Source organism: Oncorhynchus clarkii, chromosome 5 (genome assembly GCF_045791955.1).
Source record: "Oncorhynchus clarkii lewisi isolate Uvic-CL-2024 chromosome 5, UVic_Ocla_1.0, whole genome shotgun sequence".
NCBI classification, from domain to species: domain Eukaryota; kingdom Metazoa; phylum Chordata; class Actinopteri; order Salmoniformes; family Salmonidae; genus Oncorhynchus; species Oncorhynchus clarkii.
In genome coordinates this window covers 55,894,179-55,914,751 of record NC_092151.1, presented here as the reverse complement: position 1 = coordinate 55,914,751, position 20,573 = coordinate 55,894,179, and the positions used below count along the sequence as shown (strand labels likewise).

At 44.8% G+C, this 20,573-nt stretch overlaps 1 protein-coding gene across 3 annotated transcripts; it reads right to left on the bottom strand.

Moving 5' to 3' along the window:
* Positions 1–589: 589 nt before the first annotated feature.
* On the bottom strand, positions 590–18,688 carry LOC139409033 (roquin-1-like). 3 transcript variants are annotated; one of them, XM_071153689.1, is made up of 18 exons: positions 18,454–18,688; positions 17,137–17,578; positions 9,619–9,739; positions 7,859–8,095; positions 7,522–7,697; positions 7,116–7,316; positions 6,880–7,012; positions 6,447–6,565; positions 5,989–6,101; positions 5,510–5,776; positions 5,255–5,439; positions 4,702–5,087; positions 4,016–4,177; positions 3,741–3,887; positions 3,172–3,379; positions 2,811–3,082; positions 2,394–2,485; positions 590–1,324 (listed from the first exon to the last, which is right to left on the bottom strand). In XM_071153689.1, the coding sequence occupies exons 2-18, from the start codon at positions 17,365–17,367 to the stop codon at positions 1,159–1,161; spliced, it is 3,216 nt and encodes a 1,071-aa protein (XP_071009790.1). In that variant the 5' UTR covers positions 17,368–17,578; positions 18,454–18,688; the 3' UTR covers positions 590–1,158. The 3 variants fall into 3 exon arrangements, with proteins under 3 accessions (XP_071009790.1, XP_071009791.1, XP_071009792.1); XM_071153690.1 differs by lacking the exon at positions 18,454–18,688 and having other exon boundaries at positions 3,741–3,881; positions 17,137–17,574; XM_071153691.1 differs by lacking the exons at positions 2,394–2,485; positions 18,454–18,688 and having other exon boundaries at positions 1,115–1,324; positions 17,137–17,574.
* Positions 18,689–20,573: the final 1,885 nt, after the last annotated feature.

Sequence of the window (20,573 nt, the reverse complement as noted above, 5' to 3'; positions counted from 1 at the left end):
ATCTCCTTTTCCAGAGTCTGAAGGCGGTTGTGGTGGTGGGGGGGGGGGTGGATACCAAAAGAGGTCCAGGCCACTGAACTAACAACTGGATGCAGGGACACCTTTGCCTCGTCTAGTTTGTTACAGTTTCAACAAAATCTCAATACTTCCCAGTTGAAAAGTGATAACTCAATATCTTCAATTTGTAGCGTCTTGGCTTTATAAAACTTATTCACAGCCAGTTGTCAACAAGTATTGTTTCTATGAAATGGAGAGCTTTTGACCAGATGTGAAAGTGCTCCTTCAACAGAGCACCAAGTATGAAATCCTCAAGTGGCAAAAGAGTGAAACTTAACGAAACGCTCTACATGTTTTGTCTGCGAATAACATTGCAACTCAGCTACAAGAACTTACAATTAATTCCAAATAGAAAGTCTGCATTTTAGAACTTGTATATACGCTAAGCACGAAGATTGTTGTTAGGGATGCTACTAAAAATGTAGCACATTGTGAAGCTAACGACAGATGTTATGTCAATGCGATTATGGGGGCCGTGTCTATTTGAAACCAAGGAACTGGCCTCGTCTTTATATTCTTCTTCTAATCAGTATTGGGTTCACGGAGCATAAATCTCAAAACCCTTGGTTTCCAAGGCAGTGAGAGATTGTATATGACAAAACATTCATCCACAGAATAACAAAAATGAACAAATGAAAAAAATATAAAATTCACGGCAGATACTGCTTAGTTGTAGACAAACTAAAGTTGCGAGTGTGCAATTTGTGTTGTATCAAATGAGGCGCCGTTGTCTATGCAGGCACTACGTCCACATTTGCATATCAGTGGCTTTTTCAGTTACTTAAGATATTAATAGCCCTTATATCCCAAATCCCTGTAAGAAACCTAGAACGGTCTCTCACCATTGTAAGCGAGGAGAGAGACTGCGCCTCTCTCCACATGTTTTGTGATGGGAGTTAAAATGCTCTTAGTGGCTTCAACCAGATCTTGCAAATGTGGATTTAGGTAGGGCATACCAGACAGTTTGGAGGACCTGGTTGTGTGTTCCACTCTAAATGGTGGAAAGGTTTAAGCGTTCAGAGGATGAGGGGTTCCCCAAGGCTCTGTTAACTGACTGGTTGGTTGTAGCAGTGGTTGTAGTACCAGACTCCAGTTGTGTGGCTAGGAACACGGGTGGACCGCGATGTTCTCCTGTCGGTCAGTTCCCCCGGTGGTGGGGAGGTCTGAGGACAGGCTGAGGGACGAGGTCTTGCTGGTCAGGCAGGACAAAATGCTGCCGGCCGCACTGCCATCCAGCAGAACACAACTGGAACCGTTATAGCCCTCACTGCAGGGAATAAAAAGGTCAGAGAGAGACAACATTATGAACAAAACATTTTGTAATTATTGTAAAGTATCAGTCAAACGTTTGGACACACCTACTCATTCAAAAGGTTTTAATTTATTTGTTACTATTTTCTATATTGTAGAATAATAGCGAAGACATCAAAATCATGAAATAACACATATGGAATCATGTAGTAACCAAAAAAGTATTAAACAAATCAAAATATATTTTATATAATAAAGAAAAACCCTTGAATGAGTAGGCTAAAACTTTTGACTGGCAGTGTCTGTGCAGCAAAGCTCCCCAACCTGACAGAGCTTGAGAGGATCTGCAGAGAAGAATGGGAGAAACTCCCCAAATACAGGTGTGCCAAACTTGTCATACCCCAAATAAAAACATTTTTTGCCTTGTCATTATGGGGTATTGTGTGTCCATTTTAGAATAATGCTGTAACCTAACAAAATGAGCAGGGAAAAAAATCAAGGGGTCTGAATACTTTCTGAATGCACTGTATACTTCCATTCATTTTTGACAACAGGGACCTTCAGACGAGACTTGTGGGAGTCCTAGAGCAAAACAACCGACATGTACTGTACGTGTCATATATTCGTGTGTAGCCCAAATTGTTTCCGACGCTACAGACAGAAGTTGGCAGACCGGCAGAGAACAGCATTGTGTTTGTGAGAGTCTCACCTTTCCACAGATTGGTCATAATAGTTTCTAGGCCAAACCGTTCAGATGCTACAGACGTCGTTGTGAGAAGACAGACTTTTGGGATGTCTCATGATCCGACAGACACCGCTCTAGCTCTGCCACCTTTCACTGCAGATGTGGAAGTGCGACATTGGCGGATGCGATGGATTGACACATCCAATGCAAAAAACTGGTTCTAGCTGAAACTGACGGATTTTTATGGGGATTTTTTGATTTATTATGCTAAGTAGATTTCAGTTGGGCCCCGGAAATCAACTCTAGGGGGTTAAGGGAGATTTATGGGGCACACTAAACGGTTCCTTATGGCACAGCAGTTGAAATAAATGACTATAGTCTCCCAAATGTGCGGTTTTACCTGAGAACCAACGAGTGCTCCTCTCTCTGCATTTTGTTCTCAGTGGGCTTCAGCTTGTATGCCCCGCTCCCATCATGAGACACATGGTTCTCCTGCAAGGGGACAATGGCACCACTGTCAGTTCACCACAATAGTGACTGGGAGACTGAAAGCTTGTATGTTTTGGAGTCTACATCAATATTGTCTTGGTAGAAAAGCTTTCAGGCTGCACCTGTTCGGCTCGCTTGTGTTTCACTCTTTGTCTTATAAGTGGGATAGCAGTAGGTGACATTAGCCCAGGGCTCCTTCTGCCCTGCTCCTGTTCGCAAAGCTTTTTTTAGATATCAAAGCAAGCTGTGTGTCTCCCTCTCCTGCTTCAGTCTGTCGCTCTTTCTATCTACATTTGGCCATTTCTGTGCCCCCTTCTCTCTCTCTCACCAGGGCTATCTGGCGGGTCCTCTTGCCAATCTCCCTCTCCACATGGTGGAGCTCCAGGCTCAGCTGTTGGCTGGAGACGCTCCCCGACGACCACTCCCCCGGGCTGGGTTGGGCCGCCTGGGCAGTCTGCTTGTTGATCTGCCGATTGACCTGCTGGAGCTCCATCGTCAGCTGCTCCCTCTCCTGGACTGGCCTTTCACTGAGGTGGGCCTGAGGGGGCTGGGTGTACGGGGCAACACCCCACCCTGCACCGTTCCCATAGGGGTAGTCCGCTGTGGTGGACAACAAGAGCAGGTCAGACTCTGACAAAATGGAGTAAACAGAGCAAAAACCCTAAAAGGTGTGTGTGTTCTCCCTGTACCTGTTGCAGCGGTGTGTTTGGGGCTGTTGGTCCCCTGTGGGGGGGTCACGGCCTGCCCTGGCCCGGCCATCTGGTAGCCCGTCTTGGGGGTGCGGGAGATCACCCCGAAGCGCGACACAGTGGGCAGGGAGCCGAAGGGGATGATAGGGTCGTCGTCTCTGGCCTCGGCCGACCTGCGCTGGCCCTCCGCACCTTTCCCCTCAGTGTTCTACAACACCCAGAGAGTTATTATGGTACCATTATAAGATGTACAGAGCCACTCCACTGAAACTAGGAAAACTGTAGTTGAAAGACTTTTGTGAGCTTAACCGTGTTCTGAATAAGTCACAGCACTTCTTCTATAAGTGACCTTTGATCAGTCAACGAGGACAACCAATAGAATAGTAAATGCAAGATAACCATCTTGTCCAACAACAAAAATTAAACATGACATTTTGGCCTTATTACAAGAGATGAGCTTTTGAAAACTGTTTTGAGCTTGGCCGAGCTTTAGATATTCAGATTTAGAACTTCATTAAGTGGTCAAGCTTTACACCAACAGAACATAGAATGATTGATTGATGACTCACCATCCTCTCCATGGTGTCTTTAGACTTCCCCTCCTTGCTGCCAATGTAGGAGCCAATGGTGTCACATGACCAAGGAGAGTACTGGCTTGCGTAGTCTGGCTCACGGTACTTTGCAAACACTTGGGAGTTCTCCATGTACTGCTGTTGCTGACACACACAAACACACATTATTATTAGCTAACTCTTCCTTTAAGTGACTAACTGCTGCGGTAGTACGTGGGGCGAGATGCCACTGCGTACTACCATAGAAACACTAGACGAGTGTTGCCTCTTACCTCCTGTGTGTAGTTGGACTCGTAGGTGTGTGGCAGCGTGGGCGAGGGGGCAAAGGGTGGGGGAGTCACCTGCTTCCTGTCCTCCAACTGGGCCATGATCTCCTGGCGTCGGCGGTGCAGGTAGTCCAGAGTGGGAGGGGGCTGGGGCCGACTGTAATCCTCCTGTACAACAGGACATGTGGACACCTTTACTGTAGTGCACTTCTTGCAGCGTTGGAAATACATTTTTTTGCAGTGGATTTATCCTGGAAAGTCTTATGAGGATTTTGAGGCTGATTCCCTGACCGGTCAATGTTTTTTATTAGCTGTTTTATACTCTTGTGAATTCAATGGTTTTTACTAGATTACTTGTAGTTGTTCATGTTGTCTGTCTGTCATTTTTATGTAATGACTTGGTGCTTGGCCAGGGCGCTCTTGAAAAAATAGATTTTAATCTCAATGAGCCCTTTCCTGGTTAAATAAAATTTAAAAAATTATACATTCTTGACACTTCCCGATATGTAAAATATATAAATATGTGTTTTTATTATGCACGCAAGACTGTATGCACGCCAATCGGCTGAGTAATGTCACTACTCAATCTGGATAACGCTGATGACTAAACTCCTAAAAAGTAATTGCATAGGTGTTTAGAGCTATGGATATTGTGATTTATAAAGAGCCTAGTACTGCAGACGTGTGCTTACCCGTGTGGAGTAGGGCCTCATGTGGCCGGGGTGGGGGCCAGCGGGCTGGTAACCCTCGGGAGGGTATCTTTCTCTGGAGGCCTCGTCCGCAGGCATGGAGGAGAGTTCCTCCCGGTGGGGATAGGTTTGTGGTGGTGGCGGCGGGTAGGAGGGGTGTCGACGGCCGTCGTAATGAGGGGGAGGTGGGTACCCATGGGGGTTGGCGTTGGAGAAGTGGGGACCCGAGGGCTGTGGGGGAGGGGGACACTCATGCTCCTGTGGGTAGGTCCCGGGGTAGGGGGACTCCGGGTAGGCAGGCGTGGCCAGGTCGTTAGGGGGAGGGAGGTTCCGAACGTAGCGGGGCTGGGGAAGGTACTGGGAGGACTGGTAGGGGTAGGGGGGGTTACCTGAGAGGACATAGAAGAGCGTGGCAACAGGATTGGTATTAGATAAGCATAATAGAACCACACTGGGAGATTTACAAGACTAATTGCTCCCAGAGAGAAACACTTCCTTTCGTCAGCAGACAATACATAGGAGATCACGGGAAAAAGAGTGGTCTGTTCTGCCTTACCTGGGGGGTACTGGGTGGACTCGTACTGCATGGCTGATGGTGGTGCCCTGGGCTCAGGGGGGTAGAAATGTTCACCCTGCTGTGAGGGGTACATGGGGGGCCCCCTGGGCACTGGCTTATGCATGGCCAGGGGGTCCACTGCCATCCTGGGGTGGGCCATGGACCGATTGGGCATGGGATCCAGTCTGGAAAAGACAGAATTTCAGTGTGTGTGTGAGTACGTGTAACAGACGCTGTGTGTGTCCATCTACTCACAAGTCAGGGGGAGAGCCGGGGGCACTGTGGCTTCCCTGGGACTGGGGCTTCCGCATAATGGGCTCATAAGAGGGGTCGGCACCGCGGGAGATGAGCTGGGGCAGGGCGGAGCCTGTGACTGATGCCACCATGCCATTGGTCAGGCCCTTGTGGGCCAGCCCCTCCATCATCCCCACCTCCTCGGGCAATAGGCCCACCTCGTTGAGCTGCGTCAAGGATAGACTGAGGGGCCGTCGGGCGGCCAGACGCTTGTTCATCTTACGATACCTTCAGAAAGGAGGAGAAATACGTGGTTAGTGAAAGAGGTTGACACCTCTGTCTGGCCTAATGATTGTTGTCACATTATCAGAGCGGATCTGTGCAATGAACAGTCAACGTCTCATTGACATCAAAACATAAAACAAAACATTCACTGTTAAGTAAAGTTGGGAATATGCCCAACGATCCCCATTGGGAGTGGCTCACGGTGGAATACTCACTTCTCTAGCTCGTCCTGAGAGTGGGCGAAGGTGCAGCTGGCTCCTCGAGGACAGCCCCCCTTCTGCTTCATGTCCCGACACATGTACGTCTTGTATTTACTGTGCTGGGGAGGCTGGGGAGGAGCCACCACAAGGGCATGTTAATAATGGAAAATACAAAAGGTGTTTTACTGTTAAGATCACGAACCAGCAGACAGTCATTGACATTATTAGCTTTAACAAGTATCAATCAAGATTCAAACTTTGGTCATATGCATTAGGCACCAAACAGAAGAAAAAGAAACGGACAAACAGGAAGGGACAACCTGGACTTGTCTAATAAGAAAAACACTCCTTACATTTTATGTCGCAAAACATTTTCAGTTGCGTTGCCCTAATGAACACGACCCTGGGATTATCAATAATTTCAGCCCTATTCCACTGATATGCTTTGGGGGATTGAGTATCTAGAATCAGACCTGTTGCGTGTCGCTCCCCTTCTTGCTGTGGTTCTGGATGAAGTCCACCAGGCCGTGCACCACCGTTTTCACCGCCACCAAGCCCGTGTCCAGCAGCTCCCACGTGGGGGGAGGGGAGTCTAAGATGGAGGACAAGACGGGTATTTTTTGGGGTCAAATGCATTATACTTGGAAGAGCACTGGGGACCCGGTCTAATAGGCCCTGTGAAAGTAATGGCGACTTGCACGGCAGTGTCGCTTAAATTTAAAAAAACGCATACAATTTGGATTCCTTTTACTGATACATAACTTTTAAAGTGAGCGCGTTGAGGGCTTTTCGCACTGCCGAGCCAAGAGTGGACAGTGTGTACAGAAAACATCCGGGCCACCACAGTTTAGTACGGGTCGGAACGATAGTTTGAAAAGGGTATTGATGTACTGTGAATGGACCAACCTGGGCTGGGGTCGATGTTGGCAAGCAGCTCCAGGTGTGGTCGCAGACGGTTCAGGTTTGCCGGGTCGCCTGTCCTCTGCAGGGCGATGGTCAGCTCCTGAACGCTCTGAGCAAACGACGCTGGCGTCTGCAACTGACACACACACACACACACAAAATCTCTGTTCAAATACACAGCAACACCACTAGGGCTCACATTTAAGTTACATCAAAATACACACACACCTCCTACATACCTTGTCGATGATGGACTGCATGTGAGACTTGTGCGACTGGTCCCCATAGAGCAGAGAGGACCACTGGTCAGGGGCGATGCGGAGGCCACCCTCCATGGCGATCTGGACAATCTGGGAGTCATGTTCGCGCCGCAGTGCCTCGTATGTCCGGAACTCCTCCTTCAGCTGCATCAGGGACGAGTCCTCGTCTCGCTTGGTCACCTGAAGACAAGGTGACAGACAGGACATCACGGTTGTGTTCATTAGGCACCAATATGAAGAACATGCACTGAAAGGGAATTTTTTTTTTTTTACGGTTTCAGTTGTGTGCCCTAAAGCAGTAGGCCCTGTAGAGGAGCTGCACCACATGGCCTATGTTGGTCTTAGAACCGTGTTTAGGTGTATGTTTGTAGGTAGTCAGACCTACCTTAAAGCAGGAAGCCCTGTAGAGGAGCTGCACCACGTGGCCTATGCTGGTCTTAGAGGCCTGGGGGAAGCGTGGCTCTAACCTTTGGACCACAAACAGCACCAAGACCTTCCTGGACAGAGCGGAGCCGTCCTCTAGAGCCAACAGCACCAGCTTCAGAGCCTCCTCCTGCATCGCTACAACAACAACACATAATATTTTCACATGCTTCCGATAGCATTCATTTTCTCAGTCGTAATTGAAACATTTGTCATTTGGGCCGTGTGTGTATGTGTATGAGTGGCTTGCTCGCTATTTTGCCCGCCTGTGCTTGCGCTTCAGTCCATTTGTATGTTACCTGGGCCGAGGAATTGGCAGCCTCTTGCTCTGACTGCAGCCCACAGGTTGGAGGAGAGCTGCTGTGGGTTCTGGTGCTGCAGAATGAGCTCAGTGACGGTGCGCTCCCCTAGGGACCTGGCCGCCCGCGTGGCCCTCACCCGGCCCTCCTCCTCCACCAGCTGACAGTGCACCAGGGTCACCAGCTTCCTCTGCATGGGCCGGCTCAGAGAGCTTTGTGCACCGCTGGTGCTCAACCCTACACCCGGAGAGAGAAGAAGGGGGGTGGAGTGTGAGAGAGAGGCTGTGGTTGTATCCATAGCAACTTACAACCAGTGCAACAGTAAGGGAGGAATTGCGAAACAACTAAATACACAAGGATCAAAGCAAATGGATAAGGATGAGAGGAAAGTGTGAGGCTGTGAGGAGGGGGAGAGAGAAGAAGCACCATTCAATACACTGTTTATACCGTATGCCAAGCTATTCCCGAAATACAGTGCTGTGAAAAATAATTCTCTAGTTTTGCATATTTTTAAAAATATTTTTTATACTGAATGCAATCAGATCTTCAACCAAAACCTAATATTAGATAAAGGGAACAAATAACAATTATATACTTATTTGATTTATTTCATAAACAAAAGCAATGCAACACCCAATTCCCCTGTGTGAACAAGTAACTGCCCCCTTACACTCAATAACTGGCTGTGCCACCTTTAGCTGCAATGACCCCAACCAAACGCTTCCTGTAGTTGTTAATCAGGCTCTCACATCACTTCCATGCAGAACTGCTTTAACTCAGTGACATTTGTGGGTTTTCAAGCATGAACTGCTCGTTTCAAGTCCTGCCACAACATCTCAATTGGGATTAGGTCTGGACTTTGACGAGGCGGTTCTGCATGCAAGAGTGGGCCTTAATTTCTCCACAGCGATGTGAGAGACTTTATTTATGTATTTATTTAACCAGGTAGGCCAGTTGAGAACAAGTTCTCATTTACAATTGCGACCTGGCCGAGATAAAGCAAAGCAGTTCGACACATACAACAACACAGTTACACATGGAGTAAAACAAACATACAGTCAATAATACAATAGAAAAACAAGTCTATATACAATGTGAGCATGTGAGGTGAGATAAGGGAGGTAAAGGTAAAAAAAAAAAGGCCATGGTGGCAAAGTAAATACAATATAGCAAGTAAAACACTGGAATGGTTGATTTGCAGTGGAAGAATGTGCAAAGTAGAGATAGAAATAATGGGGTGCAAAGGAGCTAAATAAATAAATAAAGTAGGGAAAGAGGTAGTTGTTTGGGCTAAATTATAGATGGGCTATGTACAGGTGCAGACTGATCAACAACTACCGGAAATATTTGGTTGCAGTCATTGTAGATACATGTGGCATAACCAGTTAGAGTGTAACGGGGGAAATGACTTTTTCCACACAGGGGGATTGGGTGTTGCATAACTTTGAAGTATCCATTTTTCTGTTATTTGTAAACTCAGGTTCCCTTTATCAAATGTTAGGTTTTGGTTGAAGATCTGATAGTATCAAAAGCAAGCAAAAATAGAGAATCAGAAAGGAGGCAAATACTTCTTCACAGGCACTGAAAACTAGTGCACTAGAATAGAATGTGGATTGTCATGATACAAAGGGAGAGTGTCTGAATCGGATGCTATTAAATATGATATGTTGAGAAATTAATGCAGGGTGAATAGAAGCTTTTCCCATAATTAATGAGCCATGGTTGTGACGGTGAGCAGGATGAGGTGGTGTCTGACTGACCTCTGCTGTTGCTCAGTGGTTTCAGGTACAGAGCCAGCTCCTCCACACAATCACTGGCTTCCTCATAGTGGGCTATGTCCTCTGGCCCCGTCAGCAAGGTGGTAGGCTGCCGTTTGGGCACCTGGGGAGACAAAACAGACACACCATGGTCACAACACACACGTTTAAATATAGTTTCTATTTCCATTGTGTGTGTGTGAGAGAGACACACTGCATATAAACGGACTGAATTTAAGGGACAAAAAAAATTATACAGCAGAAAGAGACTGCTATGGGACATGGCACCAGCAGCAAAATATTGTGTAGAGGACTGAGGGTCTTCCAAAGGGTCTACCCCCGTTTTTTTAAAAACATTTTTTAAAACATTTTTATAAAAACATTTGTGTGTTAGAATTGCTTTTTGATATGTTGTATATAGTTATTTGCACTGTTGTATATAGTTATATCATTTCACCAATTCGGCCACTTGGGTACATTTGGGCAACTTGTGTGGGACACCTCTGTGACTTCATGCTAAATGTCATGTAGCTCACCCATTCCTGAAGTTATCAGTCTGAAACTTTGCACAACTACACTTGCCCTCGTGTTATCCATCAAAATTATCCCCAGCATCCTATTCTAGAAAGATGCTACAACAACAAGACAGAAAACATATGCTCTTTCTTTCTATCAGATCTATTGTTATATTCTCTTACATTCAATTAACATTTCCACAAACTTCAGAATGTTTCCATTAAAATGATACCAAGAATATGCATATCCTTGCCTCTGGGGCTGAGCTACAGGCAGTTAGATTAGGGTGTCTCCAGGCAGAAATTGAGAACAAGGGATGCAGCCATAAGAAGATAAGGACAACAAAGTCAAGGTATTGGAGCGGCCATCACAAAGCCCTGACCTCAGTCCTATAGAAAATTTGTGGGCAGAACTGAAAAAGCGTGTGCGAGCAAGGAGGCCTACAAACCTGACTCAGTTACACCAGCTCTGTCAGGAGGAATGAGCCAAAATTCACCCAACGTATTGTGGGAAGCTTGGGGAAGGCTACCCGAAACATTTGACCCAAGTTAAATAATTTAAAGGCTATGCTACCAAATACTAATTGAGTTCATGTAAATTTCTGACCCACTGGGAATGTGATGAAAGAAATAAAAGCTGAATGAAACATTTCACATTCTTAAAATAAAGTGGTCATCCTAACTGACCTAAGACAGGGAATATCTACTAGGATTAAAAATGTCAGGAATTGTGAAAAACTGTGTTTAAATGTATTTGGCTAAGGTGAATGTAAACTTCTGACTTCAACTCTATGTGTGGAATTATTTATTGATTCAGAATGGCCCTGCCAAAAAACAAAATCCGTAGCTTGCTCTCGAATAGCAAATGGAGGGTACGTGCGGTGAAATTTCCGAATATGCCTGGTAGGCTACACCGGTTGTAAAGCGGATTAATGTGCTTAAATTTAAGAACTGAGCAATCAATAGCTGCACGAGACCTCTTTTAAACTGTGGCCAGTCAAACTGGTTTCTAACGCGATTGTGCAATGACTGGGCTTGTAAGAACACGTTTCACTAGGCTCTGTAGGCGTTGGGCTCTCCAACTCTGTCCCAGGAGTTCTAGGCCTATAGGCTATGCTTAGAGTTATTTGGACACTTTAGTTGGGATACGAACCTTATCAAAACATCTAGGCGTATGGGCTAGGCTACGTGATGCATTCAACTATTTAAACAGCACACGCTGTTTCTTACCACACATTGGGCATCAATTATAATATTCTCACCCATCAGACCATTCTCAATTTAATCTAGTCTATAAAATATACTAAATATTATGTGTGAAATTTGTCTTGATTTAGAACGGGCCATTATCATGCACCTGTCAGAACAGGGGCAGGGGGGAAAAAGACATGTAATCTGTATGCACTTGGAGAACGCTTTTCCCGCGGGTCGTTTTCATGCCAGCCAGGTAGGCTACTCCAGTTGTAAGCAATGTGCTTAGTATTAGGAAAGTTTTCAAATAAATATAGTAGGCGTAGCCAATAGAAAGCTGATGGAATCTTCTATTTAATAGAGGCCATCAAATTTGTTTCATCACACAATTGCATCACATTACCTATAGAAATGTTGTGCAACATGGGCTTATAGGATTTGATTTGATCGCATTTGCATTGCTGTCAGAGTGATAAGAGGGACAATAGAGTGCTGAGTACCAGGCCATTAGTGACCGTCCGTTAGCAAGTTTGGTCGGCTACTAATGATGGTCATGACTCGGGACTTGCCAGTGTGGCACACACCCACCCTTTCCCTCTCTCCCGCTCCCTTTCTCCCTCCCCTCAATCCATCAGACCTCTGATGTTTGGCAGCTGTAAAAGGAGTAGTGCCGAGGGAGCAAATGAGTATCAGTGTTTGCTGAGTCATTGGGTTTGCCAAGGAAGAGGAACTCTGACACACACACACGTGCGTCATCCCTCCCAACATGACATGCAGGTCTCCACCAAGCACTCCCAGCTGCAGGAAAGTTCTAGATCATAATTTCAGCAAACCCTTAACCAGCCGCAGTTGCTGGCTGTGCCTGCTCCCATTTTGAAAACCAAAAGCCCCCCTTCTATTTATAGATATCTATTAATGTGTACACATTGTTTAGGCCTACTTTTTGTGAATTCATTCATATCCCATGAGTACAAAGAGCAGGATCTGGACTGAGGACTGAGGACTGTGGAGAGTAGCAAAGGCAAGGAGTTGGCAGTAAAGGCAGTGTTTTCTGTGTTACATAACATCTGTCACATACTACCTCTGCCAAAGTTATTTGGGCCATAATAACACAGTATTTTTCCTTGTCACATGGAGATAGTATGCTGAGTGCCTTCAACACAGGGCAAACCAGCACTTCATTTAAACACCCTATGGGAACTTATCAACCGATGAGGAAGTGAGGCCAACTAGCATGGTGGTTGATTTATGAAACATGGTGGCACACCCTTTTACCAGAGGTTACGTATTTTTTTTTAGCGACATCTCTTTTTGAAAAGTAACTGGACCCCAAACAAACAGCCTTCGAACTGGAGCTCAAAGGTTTGCTTTCAGTTTCTCTGCAAACGAGTGCAGTTTCATGCACACACACACTCCCATTCTAAAAGGCTAAATGTGCGTTAAAAGGGGAAGGGGTAAAACTTTTTCCAGTTAACTGCTGAGGGTGTAAGACTTCCTGTGTATTTGTTTTGGTTGAAGGGTAATACTTTTTAGCGTGTGTTTGGGTCAGTGTGTGTGTGTGTGTGTGTGCGCACGACACGTACAAAAGTGTTCTCTTTCAGTCGACATCTCACTATTGGATTGTGTCCTATATTTGCAGAAACCTTATTCAACCACTCCTAATAGGCCAATCAGAACTTTGTAGGCATGAACACCGCATATCTATATAGCATCCGCAATGCTCACGCAACCCGACTTCAACTGTATGTAGGCCGTGTGTAGGCCGTGTGTAAAAGACCAGATTAAATTAAGAATATATTACCAAGTGCTTGTCAAATTGTGAATGAGAGTGATGAACTGTGTGCAGCCTGCACAAGAAACAGAGCAGAGTGCATGCCTTTCATGGAACTTTTTAAAAATCATTAGTCGCATCATGTAGCCTTAAAATGTTTTAGAGATAGAAACATAGAGCCGAAGGTTTGTATCACAACTAAAGTTGCATGAATAACTCTAAATTAAGCATATGGGAGGACATGTTTCAAATGATCACTTTGTTAACTGCTCAACACAGAATAGCCGCATGTGCGCATTCCTTTGGAAATTGTTTGGGGGGAAAAAAACTTTCAATTTTATTCAGCTATGTTCAATTATATTCTTCTTACTATAAAAACAGATAAAATAATGCCACAGGAATTATAAGCAAATATTGGTCTGTTAAATGAACTAGTGCAGCCCAAAGACATATGGCATAGCCAGATCAGGGCCTAACTTAAGGACGACTCAGAATTTGCTATTCGGTTCTTCTGAAATAGGCTACATTTTCTTTACATCATAATGTTTCTTTAGACCTGCCTAACATAAATAATGTATTTATTGTGATGGTGTAGGCTATATTAAATGGATTCATTATACTTTTTAGAATGTAAAATGTTCCAAAAGGTCCGCATCAGTGGCTTGTAGGCTGTGCTGGGAAGCTCTTAATTAAAATAAACACGTTTAGCATTTAACGGTCAATTACCATGAGACCGTCAGTTTTTTTTGCATGACAATTCCCGGATGATCAATTGTCATGACAGCTACAGCCATAAGCACGACAACTGAAAACTAGAGGAAACTCTGACCACAACATCGGTGGGCTGTGTTAAGGGAATTTTTTTTATCAATGATGACTAATAATGTATACATTTCAATCAGGACTGACTAGTCCAAATGCTATTATGTACTGTACATAATGAATTTTGTCTCCTGCTCCCATTCCCAATTGTATATAATATAGTCACGAGTTTAGTAACAATGACGGTCTGTTCCTTTGTACAAATGAATGAACTATCTCCAGATGGCAGGGACGGACTATCTCCAGACTGTCTAGAATGCTGATTTATACTGACTGACCTTGGCTTCAGGCGAGGAGGGAAGGCTCGAGAACTATAGGGCCTCTCTACCCGTGTCATGAAGAGATAGAACATTTAGAAAACGCTGACGTAATTTTCAGTTTATAACCTGTGGAAAAATGTGTATGTAACCAGTACTCTCTTGAATTAAATGCTGTTACCTGACTTTTAAGACCGGGGCTCTGTCCATTCTTATAAATTAAGGGTCTTACAAACCCTTCGAATGCATTGACAGAGTATTAAATTCTGATTGGGAAATAATACAGAGGAATTTAGAATTCCTTCAACAGGCTGATATCTAAAAATCTGAATGGCTGTCACACAGTGTGCTGAGTCCCAGACCACGCGCTACAGAATCCTGCTTCAGGATCCATGTTAGCCTCCCACCTTTCATGTGTGCACTCTCTCCTTGCCCTTCCTTCTCAGTTGTGGTCTCTCTGGCCATCTCACCTTCTCAGAGGTTCATCTTTGTGACTAACAGTAGTCCTTCCTGTATCCCTTCGAATGCGTCAAAGTAGCTAAATAAAACAACCGCTGGGGACAGTAAACATCTCATGACAGTTGGGGCGGTAGGGTAGCCTAGTGGTTAGAGTGTTGGACTAGTAACCGGAAGGTTTCAAGTTCAAACTCCCCGAGCTGACAAGGTACAAATCTGTCCTTCTGCACCTGAACAGGCAGTTAAACCACTGTTCCTAGGCAGTCACTGAAAATAAGAATTTGTTCTTAACTGACTTGCCTAGTTAAATAAAGGTAAAATAAAAAAAACAGCTATTGTCCCTCATGTGCAACATTGGTTGAGTTATGAAAACACAGCCACATGTTTTTTTGCCTAACCAGCAGCAAGCTAGTATCATATTTCTGATCAAATCTCACAAATATGACACAGTGGTATTGTAATGAGCAGTGGGGATTCACTGACTGTTTGTGCGTGACAGATATTGATACATCAAACAGATATCATCATGCAGAAACTGATAGATAGCATGTGACAGATAATACCTTTTTGTGGCCCTGAAAGGCAAACTGATAAATGGTTTTGACAATGTTCGGCTTCAATTTGTACAGGAAAAAAAACTGACAGTGCATTCGTAAGGTATTCAAACCCCTTGACTTTTTCCACATTTTGTTACATTATAGCCTTATTCTGAAATTTATATTTTTTCTCTTTTTTGTGTTATTTTTTTTTAATTCTCAAATCTACACATAATAGTCCATAATGCAAAAAGCCAAAACAGGTTTTTAGAAACTTTGGCCAAAACCCCCCAGAAATACCTAATTTACATAAGTATTCAAATCCTTTGCTATGAGACTCGAAATTGAGCTCAGGTGCATCCTGGTACCATTGATCATTCTTGAGCTTTTTCGACAAGTTGATTGGAATCCACCTGTGGTAAATACAATTGACTGGACATGATTTGGAAAGGCACACACGTCTGGAACCACCAAGACTCTTCCTAGAGCTGGCGGCCCGGCCAAACTGAGCAATCGGGGGAGAAGGGCCTTGGTCAGGGAGGTTACCAAAAACCAGATGGTCACTGACAGAGCTCCAGAGTTATCTGTGGGGATGGGAGGACCTTCCAGAAGGACAACCATCTCTGCAGCACTCCATCAATCAGGCCTTTATGGTAGAATGGGCAGACGGAAGCTACTCCTCAGTAAAAGGCACATGACAGCCCGCTAGGAGTTTGCCAAAAGGCACCTAAAGGACTCTCAGACCATGAGAAACAATGTTGATGTTTTTCAGCGGCAGGGACTGGGAGACTAGTCAGGATCGATGCAAAGATGAAAGGAGCAAAGTACAGAGAGATCCTTGATGAAAATCTGCTCCAGAGTGGGGCGAAGACTGGGGCGAAGGTTCACCTTCCAACAGGACAACAACCCTAAGCACACAGCAAAGACGACGCAGGAGTGGCTTTGGGACAAGTCTCTAAATGTCCTTAAGTTTCCCCAGCTAGAGGCCGGACTTGAACCCAATCTAATATCTCTGAGAGACCTGAAAATAGCTGTGCAGCGATTCTCCCCATCCAACCTGACAGAGCTTTAGAGGATCTGCAGGGAAGAATGTGAGAAACTCCCCAAATACAGGTGTGCCAACCTTGTAGCATCATACTCAAGACTCAAGTCTGTAATGGCTGCCAAAGCTGCTTCAATGTACTGAGTAAAGGGTCTGAATACTTAAGTAAATGTTATATCAGTTCAGTTTTTGCAAAAAAATCTGAAAACCTGTTTTTGCTTTGTCATTATGGGGTATTGTGTGTAGATTGATGAAGGGAAAAAACAATTTAATACATTTTAGAATAAGGCTGTAATGTAACAAAATGTGGAAAAAGTCAAGGTCTGAATACTTTCCGAATGCACTGTAGCTCTCCCACAAGACTCAAAATATGAACCCTTTAAGACTTAGGTACAACAGCCAGAATAATATAAAGACAAGTGAAAGTTATTCTGTCTCTAAATGTAATGGGAAAATTGCATTGACTAGCAGAATAAATCTGTCCCAATCCAGAATCGGGTAAACTGCTACTACACAACAAGACAAATGAAAGAATACCAATTTTCCAAACCAGATATTTTGTTTGTCAGTCATCACCAGTCCATGTATGAGCATAAACAATTGAGTACCGTTCCCACGCTACATTAACATAACCTACATTCACCTCATCAAGTGATACAAACTGTCATTAGGAGAATAGGGGAGAGAATAAGGGGGGCAATTGTCCCCACATTTGCGTTGGACCTGTCCCAACAGTAACAATATTCATACTCTTATGAATGTGAACGTGACATTGAGTGAGTACCTAGCCTAGCATCTCATCTGAGTAGTACCTACCTAGCCTCTCACACGAGTAGCACCTACCTAGCCTGTCTCACCTGATTAGTACCCGAGTTGTACCTGCCTAGCATCTCATCTAAGTAGCACATACCCAGCCTAGATTATGTCTCACCTGTCCTCCCACCAGCTGCAGTAGGGCAGTGTTGACAGGCAGCAGCTCGATGTCGGAAGCGATGGCCGTCTGGTCGAAGGGGCAGGCCTTGCGGTGCAGCTTGTTCAGGCACATCTTGCAGACGGTGTGTCCACAGCCCAGGCTGATGGGCTTGCGGACGCTCTCCTCGAACAGCTGGGTGCAGATGGGACACAGCAGGAATTCCGTCCATTGCGGCGCTTGTACAGGCATTGTAACCCACAGAGGTCACTAGGGGAAGCACAATGGCTTCGACAAAACGCCTTCCCTTTCAAATAAAAAGGTAGATCCTTCAGTGCGTTTTCTTTTCGAAAACAAAGTGACGCAAAAGATGTGACAAATTCCACTGGAATCAAAAACTCTTCTGACCATCAATTTTCTTCTAAATGTTCAGACATCATGAACATTCAGTACGTGGTATGACCTGAAAAGACAAAAGAGAACAGTCAACTGCATACACCAAACCCAAAGAGCAAACAGATTAATCCCGTGGGAAGAAAAAACATCCAAATTTGCTTTAACTACCTAACTATGCTATGGCCAGCTAAAAGCAGCAAGGGTGCAGCAGATTCACCTGTCTGCCCTTTCAGTAAAGGACAAAACCAGCAGGACGTCAATGAGACTCCCCTGTTGTCTTCACTGAGGTCTGGGAGCGTTGGGATATACCCCAGCAGCAGTCGTGTTCACTAAATGCCAGCAGGCTGATGAGTTACTTAGTGGCTATTTTAAGACCCTTCCTCTGTCCAATAAAAAGCGATCATCTGAAAACAGGAAGTTTGGGGCTTCAATGGGGAGAGACTGCTTCTTGTTGCTGTGTACGAACAGGTTACCTACCGTAAGTGAATAGACACATTTCAGCTGCAAAAGTGAAACCCTGGGCTAGATGTTATTCCATTATTGATGCGTAACGAGTGGAAAGAAACATAATTTCGACTGTCTCATCACATACCAAAGGGAGTTTCACATGATTAATATTAGGCAAACCTTATGCAACGTGAGCATGACTATCAGGAAACAACCAAATGGTTCACTCCAATAAATCATTGTCTTTATGTAATCACGTGGCGAACTATGATTCACTTCACAAGCATGTCTGAGCCTGTAGACAAAAAAAACACTTCTGCTGCTATGTTGCTGTGACCCATTAGTGCGTATCAACTCCTCTTTTCCATTATAAATTATTTGAATATCAAGATAGATGCCAATACAAAAGTCTGCTGTGTAAACCTCTCTTATACAAGCAGTGCTCTCAAACGCACCGAAACAAGACAACCCAAACAACAATAAAAAAAGACTCACCACAAGAAGTATGGATGATATGATGGAAATGCATCTGTTGCAACATGAGTGGACAGACAGAGAGGCTAATCACTTCTTAGTTTGTTGTGGATTTCCAGAGTATAAGATAGTCTACTCCATGATGCTGGTACTGGTTAGCTAGTCTGCAGAGATAGAAACACTGTGCGCCTAGTGTTGCCACTTTCTCACCTGACATGTGAAAACAATGAGGAAGAGGTTCTCAGTTGATTTATGCTCCCGGAAGCAAAAACAAACCTAACAAAATAGTCATTCGAATTTGCCTAAAATCTGCACGTATCCTTGTATCTGATTCAAGATGGACATGTGTAACATTCAAATTATATATTTTGTTCACATACGTGCCCGTGCCACCACCGGCCCGTCACTAAGGCATCATTTGGTCTTGTGGCCAGTGTCAAAAAAGTCACAACCGATGTCTTCGACCTGAACAAGGATTTCACAGGATGAAAATAGCCAGAGGGGTGTACTCAGTGGGTGAGTTACCGATCAGAGTAGGGCTGTGGCGATTGTAGCAACATACACCACATGAAATAGGAGCAGGAAACAACCTCACAGTGTTGCAATCTCTGGGTTGGTGCCCCCCCCTTGGGTTGTGCCGTGGCGGAGATCTTTGTGGGCTATACTCGGCCTTGTCTCAGGGTGGTAAGTTGGTGGTTGAAGATATCCCTCTAGTGGTGTGGGGGCTGTGCTTTGGCAAAGCAGGTGGGGTTATATCCTTCCTGTTTGGCCCTGTCCGGGAGGTGTCATCGGATGGGGCCACAGTGTCTCCTGACCCCTCCTGTCTCAGCCTCTAGTATTTATGCTGCAGTAGTTTATGTGTTGGGGGGCTAGGGTCAGTTTGTTATATCTGGAGTACTTCTCCTGTCCTATCCGGTGTCCTGTGTGAATTTAAGTATGATCTCTCTAATTCTCTCTTTCTCTCTCTCTAATTCTCTCTTTCTCTCTCTCGGAGGACCTGAGCCCTAGGACCATGCCTCAGGACTACCGGGCATGATGACTCCTTGCTGTCCCCAGTCTACCTGGTCGTGCTGCTGCTCCAGTTTCAACTGTTCTGCCTGTGATTATTATTATTTGGCCATGCTGGTCAATTATGAACATTTGAATATCTTGGCCATGTTCTGTTATAATCTCCACCCGGCACAGCCAGAAGACTGGCCACCCCACATAGCCTGGTTCCTCTCTAGGTTTCGGCCTTTCTAGGGAGTTTTTCCTTTCCACCATGCTTCTACACCTGCATTGCTTGCTGTTTGGGGTTTTAGGCTGGGTTTCTGTACAGCACTTTGAGATATCAGCTGATGTACGAAGGGCTATATAAATAAATTTGATTTGAATGGCCCAGGATATGAGTGTGTTTTAAGCCTGGGAATTGGCTGTAACAGGTGACAATGGAACAACAGGGGCTTTTCCTCAGTCAGTGTTTGACAGACAGCGGGAAAGTACCCTCTTATAAATTCAACTATATACTAATCTACACCAAGAAGAGAAATATTCCTATGTGTTTCTGGGAAGGCTGATAGACATTGCGGTCACTGCCTGGGACTGCTCTGGTTCCACTCAAAATGCAGTAGCAGAAGGCCATCTGTCATTTCCTTTTATACTTCTGGACAAAACAAAATGGTGTAATAGGTAGGCTATGTCTGCATGTGATCTAACAACACAATACCAAATAGATAAGTGAATGCAGTGCAGCCCTGTCCATAAACTACAACTACTTGAAATAGGGCAATTGAGGGAGAGGGGATACCTAGTCAGTTGCACAACTGAATCCATTCAAACAAAAGGTGTCTTCTGCATTTAACCCAACCTGAATCAGAGAGGTGTGGGGGGGCTGGCTTAAATCGACATCATCGGCGCACAGGGAGCAGTTGTTGTTGGGGGTCAACTGCCATGCTCAAGTGCAGAACGGCAGATGTCCACCTTTCCGGCTTAGGGATTCAAAACAATGACCTTTCGGTTACTGGCCCAACGCTCTTAACCGCTCGGCTACCTGCCGCCCTTCCGAGGTTAACTTCCACACAAATCTTCCATTGACATCAATAGTCAGGTTTCCATCCTATATGCAACAGATTATCATGCAAATATTATAAAAGTCCACTTTG